At 37.2% G+C, this 12,835-nt stretch overlaps 1 protein-coding gene across 2 annotated transcripts in view; it reads right to left on the bottom strand.

The window, feature by feature from the left end:
* Positions 1 to 12,835, bottom strand: part of FUT8 (fucosyltransferase 8) — a 261,338-nt gene that overhangs the window by 17,828 nt on the left and 230,675 nt on the right. For both annotated transcript variants that reach the window (XM_065871019.1, XM_065871018.1), the window contains exons 7-8: positions 5,349 to 5,595; positions 1,351 to 1,527 (exon numbers count right to left, since the gene is read on the bottom strand). In XM_065871019.1, the coding sequence (XP_065727091.1) occupies positions 1,351 to 1,527; positions 5,349 to 5,595 (424 nt within the window). The remainder of the gene's footprint in view (positions 1 to 1,350; positions 1,528 to 5,348; positions 5,596 to 12,835) is intronic.

Here is a 12,835-nt window from a genome sequence, read left to right on the forward strand (position 1 = left end):
TCTTGGTCTTTTGTTTGTTTGTCTGTGCACACGCACACCTGCGTGCGTGCGTGTGTGTGTGTGCGTGCGTGTGAGTGTCTGTGTGTATAATCAATAGAGGGAGCCTTAAAGAAAAAGCAATTTATATCAGGTTAATTTAGATTCTTACGAGGTAGAATAGGGTTTAAATGATTATCCAATGATATGGATAAATACCTGCATTATTCATTCCAAATTTGTTTTTCTTCCCAACCCTCATTTGTGACATAAAAGAGGGATTGAGAAATAAATTAATTAAAAGTCAAAAAGGTCAAATGATAATTGCTAATAAAATGTTTTCAAACAGATAGGACTGAAATGAACATAATTCAATACTTACTGGGCACTTACTAGAACTAGGTATAGTTTCTAAAGTGCTTATAACCTAGTGAGGGAGACAGAAGTAAGCAAGTGCTAAATACTAAGAGGAATGCACAGAGGAGAACCACTTAGTCAAGGATTCAGGGATGATTTCTGGAGTAGATGGTATTACTCTATAGTAGCACTACTCATACTGTATTGTAACTGTCCATTCCCCTACTAGATTGGGAATTCCCTGAGAGCAGAGAGTGTCTTGCTTATCATGGAATCCCCACCACCTAGCACAGTGCCTGAAATACAGGCAGGCGGGCTCAATACAGCTCAGTACAAGTTGGCAGTCCTTATTATTTCACTTACAAAACTCATCTTTTGATTTTTTGCCTTTCTAAAAAATATAATTTCCAAATTCCAGAAATTTTTATAAGATGAAAACTCACATCTTACACATGGTTTCAGTTGCCTGTGATTGTTGGTGAAGATAGTTAAGAGCAAAAGGGCAAGCACCTGGTGTGCTTTATTGCTAACAGTCTTGTGAGTTGGTTAGTATTATGGACTAAATGTTTGTGTCCCCCCAGAATTCATATGTTTAAGCCCTAACCCCCAATGTGATAATATTTTGAGGTGGGGTCTTTGGGAGGTACTTAAGGTTAAATAAGGTCATGAGGGTAGGACCCTCATGATGGAATTAGTGCCCTTCCTTACAAGAAGAGACACCATTAAGCTTGCTCTCTCCCTTCCAAGCACATAAAGGTCATGTGAGTATATAACGAGATGACTGCAGCCTACAAGTCAAGAGAAGGGGTTTCAGAATGAAATCTACACCTTGCTGGCACCTCACATATGCTTTGATCATAATAACAGTTGCACAAGTACACAGCTGTGTGAATTTAAAACCCCCAATAATCAGTAATAACATTCATTGTAACAAGAATCACAAGGCATGGGAATTAAGGATTCCTTTCAACTGAAAAGAGATGGTTCACTCTAGAATCATTAGTTCATCTAACTTACTTTGTTTTTGCCTCCTTTAATAAAGAAGGGTCATCTGTAGCCAAATATACTCTTTTTTTATCCACTTGCATTCTGCGAGCAAGAAGCTGAAAATGTTCTTCAACATGTACCATGTATTCCTCAATGGGGTGGAAGGCTGCTTCTGTTCCCACTTTGTCTGTGCGTCTGACATGGACTCTGCGGGGGCAGAGGGAGAAAGTCAGATTCTGCTGATAATCTTCTGATCCACTGAGTACTTTTAGGGTACTCAGCTTTATACCCCTATTCATGGTGGCATTATGGACATTTTAAACCAATTCTTCTTTCATTTTCACCATTAGAAAAAATAAAACCAATATTTTAAAAAATTCAAACACATATATTCTAAATATATTTGCATATTAATACAAGGGGAATTAGCAAAAATAAGTTAAGTCTTTGAAGAATGCTTTCTTATAAAGAGAAAGTAATTGGCATAATAAGGGATAAATGGGAGATTCCAGAATTAGACTGCATATAAGGCAGCAAATACCAACCAGCCTTCCAGAAAAAACTGGATATAATTTTTAATATATTTGACAATAAAGGATGCCAAGATTCACAGTTGTTATTATGGAACATTAAATATATCATTTGTAATGTTTTGATGCCAAGTTTTCTTTTTCTTCATTTTATCCTGTACTGTCACTATAATGCCAGCTTGTTGAATTTAAAGTTGTGCAAGGAAAACTCAGACCTGTATGGATTCTTCCTATAGCACAATCAAGGCAAAGCAAACCTTTTAAGAGTTCTTACTATTTTAAGTTCATGGAGCCATGCCAGCCTTTTTGTTGTAGGCTTAATGAATTTCCTTTCCCGGCTTTTCACTCTGTCAAACACAAGCAGATACTGATCTCATCTGTCCTATTTAAGGAAAGCTCCAAAACTGTAAAACTGGGGACACAGATTTACATTGTCCTGCACTGAATAAGGCATTGACTTCCAACAGTATTTTAATGAAAACAGGAATAATAGTGAGAGTTTGTTTTCATAAGTTAAAACACTACTTAAATTTGCTCTTCTCACATCTCCCCTCTTCCCAAATTACTAAACCACTATTCAAATGTTGGAAAAGAAAAAACGTAGATTTGTTTCCTTTAGGTCACAATATGTGGACATGTCTTAAGTCAAGCCTAGGGCCAGCTTTTTATTATGTATCTGGAGTGAGGGTTTAACTTCACTGGAGTTACTCTGACATCTTCGTGGCTGTTCTTTCCTTTGCATTTCAGGTGATAGCCCAGATGTGAATACTATCGTATGAACACCTATCGTATCATCTTTTCCTTCCCACGTTCTTCTTAGTCACTGCTTCTCTCAGGAAATTTGGAATTGTTCACTGTGCTCCATGGAGATGAGATAGGGCAGAAAGAACAATTCCACTGAATTTCAATGAAAAGTTTCATGAGAAGAAACACTATTTGAAACTCTGATTTTACTGCGTTCTTGCTTTAGCTCTACTATTTAGAACAGGGGTCAGTAACTTCTATACATATGAAGACCAAGAAACAGGGAAGAAACGGGGTAGGAGTATGAAAATAAAGATAAAAACAAAGGAGAGCTATAACAAGGAGGAAAAATCAAAGGAAGAGGAGCATTTGACATAGTGGCAGAGTACTACTAAGCAATCTTCTCAATTTTCCAAGTATTCCTGAAATTAGGCCTGGACCAATAATTTGAGAGAGGACCTTAATGGAATTTTTATGAAGAATCAGAATGTTAGGCCTGTGAAGGATATTAGAAGTCATTTGGTTTAATGTAACTATTTCATCTGACAGTTAAAGAAACTGATGTCTCTGAAGATATTTCAGGGAACAAGATGACAATATAAGGCAAAGGGAGGCTGGTTTCTTTCACATACATTTTAACCCAGTCTTTACAAAAGTAAAAGTTATTTGTGTACTTGCCTGATTTTCACTATCTATCAAAGCTCCTCCAGGGCAAGGAATCTGGTTTTATTTATTCCCAATTGCACCAAACACAACAAATGAATGAATGAATGGATGATGGGCAGACACAAAAATCTAACTGTTTAGTATTGTGTAAGTAGAAACCTTAGATACTACTATCTAACCTAGCATTTTCTTTTGTTTTGTTTTAATAAATGAAAAAAGAGTGACAATTAATGAAGGCCCAGAATGACCAAGTAAGTTGCCCAAAGTCACATAACTTGTTAGTGGTGGAAACCAGATTGGACCCCCAGATTCTTGAACTCTAATGCACCCCTCTTTCATTACAGCACACTACTTAAGTGTGCAAATAACTTAGCTGTCTGCGGTACTTCAAGTTTCTATATTTGGCCAATTCTCAATGTGGTGGATACTCCATGAAAAATTAATGAGGGTAGCTTTCTGGTACATAGAACTACAGGAAGTCCAGACAAAGTTAAGCAGGTGTAAGTCCTGGTTTTGCCTTTATAAACTCTGGAACTTTGGGAAGAGATTTTCTTTCCTTAGTTTCCTCACCTGTAAAATGGTTACCTCTGCCCACATCACAGGATTGTGTTACAGGATCAATGAGATAATGCAGTTGAAGTTATTTTGGTAATGTAACTACTACAGTGTAGTAGTATCTTCAGGATAGTAGTAGTATCTACTATCCTGTAGTAGTATCTAACAGGATCTTCCAAGATCCTGTTCAAACATTGCAGCTATGAAGCCTTTCTTGGTCCTTTCTTGGGAAATGGAAGTGCATTTCCCCTCCCTCGACCTCTCATAAAATTTTTTATGCTTTCTCTCAGGGCATTTATCACATTCTGCTCATATAATGTTAGTTGTGTAAGTCTCTTTTCCCATGGACTGTGAGGAGTTAGAAGGATCCATTAAAAAAAAATTTAACCTCTGTCCCCCACAGTAGCAAGTATTCAATAAACATTCTGCAGATAAGTGAATGAATCAACACATGTACTAATATTAACCAATAGCTGACTTTATTACAGACAATAGAAGCTGCAGAATGCCATAGTCTAGCCTACAAATCTATTTTCAGGAATCACTTAAGCATCATCAGTCTCTCTGAAAGGTAATAATATTTTACAGTGTATTTTTTCCCACAGAACTAAAATCCTTTTTCATCCTTATATTATCACATCATCATTTTTAGGGCAGGTATTGCCTTCCCTATTTTACAGATGGAAAACAAATCAAAGCTCAATAATACTATTATTAAGTAACTTGGCCCAGAATTAGGGAAAAGCCAGGAATATTACTGAGGTCACTTAACTCTCAGTCTAGTATTCTTCCCATTAGGCAAAGAACATTTCCCGTGGTGTGAAATCTGGCATCAGGACCCAGGAAAACTCCTTACACCACAACTTTTTATGTATGGGTATAGGAGCACATGCTTGTGAGCAAAGATGCTCTTTTGGATTTATTTTTGCTTCCAGGATTTCCTGATATATCTCCCTTAACATAAGCATGAGACTGTACATATATACATGATAACTCCCAAGTGGGCCAAGAGATAACTTTAAACAATAATTTTAACATTATCTTACATTACTAATGATATCTTTATTCTCAAAGTAGCTTTCAAAACAAAACAGAAAAAAGAACATCAAAAATGCAAAAGAATCACCAGGGAAGAATAAGGTGCAATAGAAAAGCTATAAATATGAGAGCTTCATCTCGTAGCCCTGTTAGAGTAAGACAGGAGTCATGTATAGCATCTAAAATACTCCCAACAAAATAAGATTTTGCAGGTTTCCCCAGGAGAGACTGTTAATTTCAGAAATATGGTTTTATATATTTGTTGAATGAATAAATGAACAAATGATTAAGGGGAACTGAATTATGATGACTCAGCTGTTCTAAATGAACAAAGGAAGAATAATCTCCCTGTGGCCTAAGGTGAACTCTGGAACCTCTGTTTTTGGGTGGGGCTATGAAAGTCATACTATATCTTGTAAAGTTCACACTGTATTGTAAAGGTATGTATCCCTGCTACTACCTATCCCTTTTAGGAGGAACAAATCAGGTTCTTACCCAATAACTGGATGTTTGAAGCCTAGCTTCTTGGTGGCCTCTTCTATTTCTTTTTCCAGCCAAGGTTGGGGGCGGATCAAGTATTTGACAAACTGGGACACCCACCACACTGCAGGATCACCATGGACTCGTACAAGTCGATCTGCAAGGTCTTCTGGTACAGCCAGGGGTAAATACGGAGGACGAGGATGAAGACTGTCTACAATGGGGAGCTCAACCACCTGAACATTTTTGTCCTTTACTTCACCTGAGGGAACATCAAAACGTATCATCACCACATTGTATTCCTTGTACAACTACCATTTGACAAGAACTCACTCTGGGTGCTTTTATCTTCACAGAAACTCTAAAGAAGTATTATAATTTTCATTTTACAGAGGAAGTTAAGTAACTTGCCCTAGATACCAGAGTAAAAGCGACAGAGCTGAATTTCACATTCAGGTTGGACTGCCCCTCAAGTTCATGGCCTTTTCTTCACACCCCAGACAACGATGGTATCCATTTTTCTAGGTTCCACATACGTGCGTTAATATATGGTACTCTTTTTTTCTCTTTCTGACTTACTACACTCTGTATGACAGACTCTAGGTCCATCCACATCACTACAAATGACTCAATTTCATTCCTTTTTACGGCTGAGTAATAGAGGGGTGGGATGGAGGCTCAAGAGGGAGGGGGATATATGTATACATATAGCTGATTCACTTTGTTGTACAGCAGAAACTAATACAACATTGTAAAGCAATTATAATCCAATAAAGATAAAAAAAAAAAAACAAGAATGGTATCCGGCACTCAAAGCATCTAATCAGAGAATAACCATATCGCCAGTGGACATGGCTCCCTAGGCAAAGGTTCTGTTTTTTATAATTGCTTTTTAAAAATTTTTATTGGAGTACAGTTGATTTACAATGTTGTGTTACTTCTGCTGTTCAGAGAAGGACAAATATTGTATGATATCATTTATATGTGGAACCTATAATTGTTGTGTTTGAATTAGACATAGTGTTCTCAAAACTTCCAGCTTGCCATTATAGCAAATGGCTCTTGCATACTTTCATGACAGACCACAATGACTCCAGAGATATCCAAAGATTACAATTTTAAGGCAAGCATCTCTCTCTTTTGAAGAAAAAAAATTGATAGTTCTAAAGTATTTTTTTTTTCTCGGCCAAAATTAGACCTATTATATTCTCAATGATGATGAATAGAATCTGTGTTGATTGTTTACCTGGATATTTTAAATTTAAAGTTAGAACAGAGATAGAGAATTTCTGTAGATGACGATTGGTTTAAAAACCCAACTTCTATATACCATTAATGTTACTGCTGTTCTATCAACTTTATAATGCAATGAGAACAAACCAAAATGTGATAGACAGCATCCTTAGAGTTTACGTCACATACTAAAGACCACATAGTAATAACTAGAAAACACAAAGATACCAGGCAGAAAGCTTTCACAAATATAAAATGTACTGACTTAAATTTTCAATAACAAAAAGTATTAACCTGAACGTACAAAATAACTCCAGTTAAGATGTTGTCATTGTACATAATAAATTAGAACCACAGTTTAACACCGGACTGTCAAAGGAAGAATGTACTTGTAGAGAACAGACCTAGCATACGTTTAAAATGTATCCACCAGAATGAAACACAGTCCTTAACTTCTGTTTTTCTACATATACGAAAAGTATTTTAAAATAAATTACATGATCTGGGTATGTGATCACTCAAACCAATTGCATAGTTATTAGAAAGTCAGTATAACTAATAATTAAAAACTTCTGGTTAATATTCTCTCTCTCTCTCTGATATATAAAACTCATTTCAGGAGTCTTAGAACAAAGCCCTTGAAACACGACATTTGCTGAGGGAATAAACAAATTTACCGCCAGTATTTCAGTTGTCTAGCATGCCAGTTAAGAAAGAGTTGGGCCCCTTTATCAGATGAGAAACTGTAATTAAGAGTGTGTGGGGAAAGAATGAGCTGCATTTTAAATTAAGCTCTAATAGTCTCCCTAAGGCAAGGAAAATTGGGGTGCTTTCCCTGATGTGGAGATGATAAGTAGTACATGTATGAGAGAGGAAGAAAGGTAGCTCTTTTTTTAATAAAAAACAAAGAGGGAAAGATCCTAGCTTCTCATATACAACCATAAACGAAAGCAAAATTAGTACGGCTACCTTCTTTTTGTGATTACTTCCTGAAAAGGTTATTCTAAATGTTCCATGTAACTAGCTCCAAACTTCATTCATGTGAAAGTATTACCTTCTAATTGTCCTAAGACCTCAAACTTCTGTACAGCTAGCCCTACTGACTATTTCATTTCAGAAATGAGAACTATGCTTGTACCTTCAAGACACAGAACTCAGTTTATTTTTATTGACTCTTTTATTCATTCATTCATTCAAATATTTACTGAATACTACTATATCAAACTCTGTACTAGGCAGAGTATAGAGTGATGACATGGTTCCTGCCTGTCAAGATTTCCAGTCCAAAAACCTCACCCAGAACTAGACTGCTTTTGGTGAAAGAAAAACAAACAAAATAAAACAAACCATCATCACCAACAAACATGCTACCCAAAACATATCAATACTCAGCTGCCTAGTAAAATATTAAGAAAGGGGTATTCATATTTATAAATGAAAAAAACTGTCATAGCATGGAAGTTCAGCCTCCTCAATAATGATACATTTCAAAATGAAAGATAATTACATAGTACACACTATGTTAGAAGGTCTTTTCTTTTACTTGGTTTACCACATAACATTTTTTATTCTGTTGGAATACACATTCAAAAGAATTTAAATCTGGACGAGATCCTAGAGATAATCTTATTCAGTGTTTTCTAAACTTCAGTCATTTAAGTACCACCTTTGCGATTCTCCCCATATCCATATACCATCTGTACTATTTAATGTTTTAAAAATTCACTTTTTAAAACTTAAATTGATTTATTTTATAGATGGTAACTAAAAATATAACTTCACTAAAAACAAACCACGTTATTAAACTCTATATAGATACTATTGCTTATAAAGAGCTCTGAGCTCAAGTCAGATTTATATTAAAAAAGATTATTAGTGAGGTTTTAAGGGGTGATAATTGCCTCTCCCTTTATATCTCCTATGAGTTTGAAACCAAATGAAAAGCAGAGAGAGGAATAAAAAGGCAATCAAAATATCAGCCTGATTACCAATAAAGATGAACTGGAGAATGCAGTTTTGTGTTCTGGATTGATGGTCTCATGGGTTTCCTAATAGTTCCCACCCAGTCTTAAGCAGAGTTTGTCAACAAAGGCCTTCTATGCACATGGTGGCGGAGGAGCGTGTCTTCTGAGAATGCGGCACATCATGAGAGGAGCCAGAAAGGGCTTGATCTCACATGTTTGGTTCTTCCTCTTAACTCACCAGTTGTATAACACAGGACTTTCCTTCCAAGTAGAGGTGAAATGAGGTAGACAGAGCAAAAAAGCACTTCTGTACTTTTCCCTTCTAAGGAATGGAATTAACTTCGCTTCTATAGAGATTTTTGAGGAATAAACGATCCACAGTATCTGCCCCCGCCTACCTCCATCCCCAAACAACTATCCAGTGTTAAAGAACTATTAAAGATATCTTGATATCAAATCGAGACTGATATAATCAGAAAGACTGAACAAGGAATAACTCTCTCAGGTATGAGATTCAATGTTCATTTTAATGTTTTATCAGAAAACCACCTGACATTATCACATATGCCACCTAAAGTCACCTCTAGTAATCTGTGTGGTAGGTTTCAGAATTTGGGAAACACAGATTTATTTAAACTGCCTCATTTTCCAGAAGAAATAGACTAAGAGAGGTTAAGAGAACTTCTCAACGGTAATACAGCTAATGATCAGACTCTAGTGTTTACTCCACTACTTGTATTACCTTCTGCTTTCTGGAATGTAAATTTTTTTTTTTTTTTTTGCGGTACGCGGGCCTCTCACTGTTGTGGCCTCTCCCGTTGCGGAGCACAGACTCCGGACGCACAGGCTCAGCGGCCATGGCTCATGGGCCCAGCCGCTCCGCGGCATGTGGGATCTTCCCGGACCGGGGCACGAACCCGCATCCCCTGCATCGGCAGGCGGACTCTCAACCACTGCGCCACCAGGGAAGCCCCGGAATGTAAATTTTTAAAAAGCATTTAAAAGTATGGCCCTATTGACCAATCAAGAGTGCCCTGCCACTCTAAGAGGACTCTAGTGTTGGTTAAAAAAAAAAAAAAAGCACCGCATCAACCTTCTAGCAAGAGAATGTTTCAGAGGTACAAATCATACGTAAGTCAGCACTATTCATCTGTAAAGAACCAGTGCAAACTAGCCCGGGCATTACACAACTGACTGCCCAGTTCAACTTGAATTGATTCGGTCATTATTAATTATCTCATATTCAAGACTACCTCTCTTGTGGATAATCCTCTTTTATCAGGTCATTTGCTGAGGGCAGCTCTGGCAGGAGCATAGGTAGCTCTTTGAAAGGGATGATCTCCACAGTTACAGGCAAGTACCTTTAGAAGAGCCCTCTTCCCTGCTAGTCAATTCATGAGAGCCCCATTTAAAAGCATTACTCTGTCATCATTTCATGTAACATTAAGTCAGAGACACCAGCCCTGCAGCTAGTCAATTAGAATTATTAGTCTTCCAAAGACTCAACAGAAAGGGCTTGAGAAGCTTAATATCCACCATAAATGAATGGGTTCTGCTATAATGAAAAATGTTTCAAGGATAGAAAGATTTTGGGTCCCAGTGCATAAGATTTCTTCTGTATTTACTGTCTTGTGAGAGAAGCAGCACTCAGGAGGGGGAACTCTCCTAAAAACAGAATTCATAGAGCTCAGAATTGTCAAGGCAGAGAGGTTTGGAAGAGGGTTGCCAGTTGAGAAAAATCTTCAATAAGACATCACTATCTAGAACTTAAATTCACTTGGTGGGAGTTATTAGTAACTTTTTGGTGATTCTGAACCGGAAAAGCTGTCTATTTTTTGGACTCAGGACTCTTAAGATTTCCCTCAGTACCCACATAGGTCCTGGCTTCCTCCAAATAAGTACAGAGCAGTAGAATGAAGTTTTAATTCTCTACCTAAGGGTTGCCTTGAATGGTTATAGCTGCTAGGTGCCATCACATCCAATAGCCATTCCAAAGACTGTGTCAACTGCTGGGATTCATGACCCTATTTGAGGCTGGAGCAGGGAGAGACATCAAAAAAAAACAAAGTAAGGCAAATGCTCATTCATACAGTACCTTCCTTGACTGTAGTGCACAGTGATTAAGAGTATGGGCTTTGGAATTATAAAAATTGGAGTTCAAATCCTTTATCACTTAACAGTTGTGTGACCTTGGATAAGTTATATTTCACTTCACCCCTGTTTCTTCATCTGGAAAATGGCATTGATAATAGCACATTTCTCATCTGTAAAATGGGGTTAATAATAGTATCTTACTCATCAAGTTATTTTGAGGATGAGATACTGCATGGAGAAAGCTGAGCACAATGCCTGACATACAGTAATTCTCAAAAAATGTTAGTTCTGTATCCCGGGATCAGTTCTGCTGAACAATTCTCAAGAATCTGGCTATTGTTTAGTCCAGGAAGAGATTACTTGCCAAGATATCATATTCTCTGAAAAATATATCAAAGTGCCCCATTTCAGTGAGCCAAAGATATACTCCCAAATATACCAGATAAGGAGATATAAGATACACACCCAAAGCAAATCTTATTCATACTGTTTACCATAGGCAATAAAAGAGTGAACAGCAACTCTGATTATCTGAAAGTTCTGATATTCTATCATCACTAACTTGACCAAAATTCTGTGCTATACTGAAAGTACAGAATAGCAGTACGTTGTCTAAACTAGTAGTAATACTTCCTGCTCATATTACAGCAAGGAATTTGTATGATTAAATTATATCCACAAAGACTATCTGGACTTTTGGGATTTACATTTTCTTTGCCACTGTGTGGCCAAATATGACTGACTAAATTCTCACTCAACTCTCTGAGACTTGTTAGAGGAGGCAAGGGTAAAAGACCAAAAGTTAACTAGCTGTGGTGAGACCGCTAGAGGCACGGGGGAGCTTTCTTGATTTTACTTGATTTATAGATGGCCGTTTTAAAAAAAAAAAAAAAAAAAAAAAAATCACATAAATGTGTGAGCTCTGTCCTTTTGGTTTTTAACATGATGACATTAATATTTATATCCTCATTTAATGACTGAGCTCTGTTCTCATTTAAATTATGAAGGAAAGATACACTATTAAAAAGTGAACATCTGGGCTACTTTCCTTTTGTTTTTGAACCACTGTGGCCGATAGAGATCTCTTCCTGAACTTGAATGAACAACTGTCACCTGCCACATGAATTCCATCACTGCTCTACTTAAGCAACAACTCAAAAGACTGTTATTACTGCCAGTTTGAAGCCTTGAACCAATTGAGTGAAAAGTTCTAAATTCAATCACATGAAACACACTGCAGTGTTAGCAACATTCTTAAGAATTAGCATATCACACTGTGGGAACGACTGTGCCGCATTCTTATGAGCTGCTTCCTTCTTTTACTAGCAACAGAAATGCCTTGCAAAAGCAACCAGACTCATGGTTCACTGACCTCAATGATATTCTGACAGACTTGACTCTGGATTGAGGACTGAAAGAATAGCTAATGGAAAATATGTAATAACTTAGTGAATTATGCAGTTCAGGATAAAGTAGGCAGGACAGTGTCAAAAGAAAAAAGACCAAAGATATTTGTTTGCTCTGTACCACTAAACAGAAGGTTTCCTGCAGTCATTCTTAATGTTTCTGAAACAAATTTAGTCATTTAACTTTTATATACATATGTGTTACTTTGCCAAGAGGTTCCAGACAGTCCACAGACAGCTTGCTCATTAAGGGGATGCTGCCAATAGTTTCTTTGATTATTCAGATTACGCAGGCCTTGTAACTCCATGGCTAGAGATTTTAGGGGCGTTTGTTGTTTGTTTCTTAGTAATACTTTCTCCTAACTTAGAACCTCCTACTAACCCCAAGGATCCCAAGGAATCCTTGAACAGCTTTTCTCATTGGTAAGAAACAAGAGAGTGGAGGAATGGAAAGCAGTAGAAACAAAGACAAGGCTTAATATCATCAAATTTAGCGAAGAGCCAAACCCCAACCTTTCTTTCCCCCATTCTTGTAAAAAAAAAAAAAAAATCACAATTCCATTCTCATATTCCTCTTATTCTTTCATCACATGTCATGTCTCCTTGAAAGAAATAGCCAGGAGGAAGGACCTCATGGTAATACCAGCCTTTCATTCCTTGAGAATCCCTGCAAGAGGTGACAGAGTGAGCAGGTGCGCTGTCAGGATCTCACTGGATAGAGCTGTCAGTTGGCATGCTGCATTCCCTTCTGCTTTGGGGGAATTTTATAGTTGCCTCTGTGGTTAGCAAATACTTGGAGAGTTAG

This window comes from Phocoena phocoena, chromosome 2 (assembly GCF_963924675.1).
Source record: "Phocoena phocoena chromosome 2, mPhoPho1.1, whole genome shotgun sequence".
Taxonomy (NCBI): Eukaryota; Metazoa; Chordata; class Mammalia; order Artiodactyla; family Phocoenidae; genus Phocoena; species Phocoena phocoena.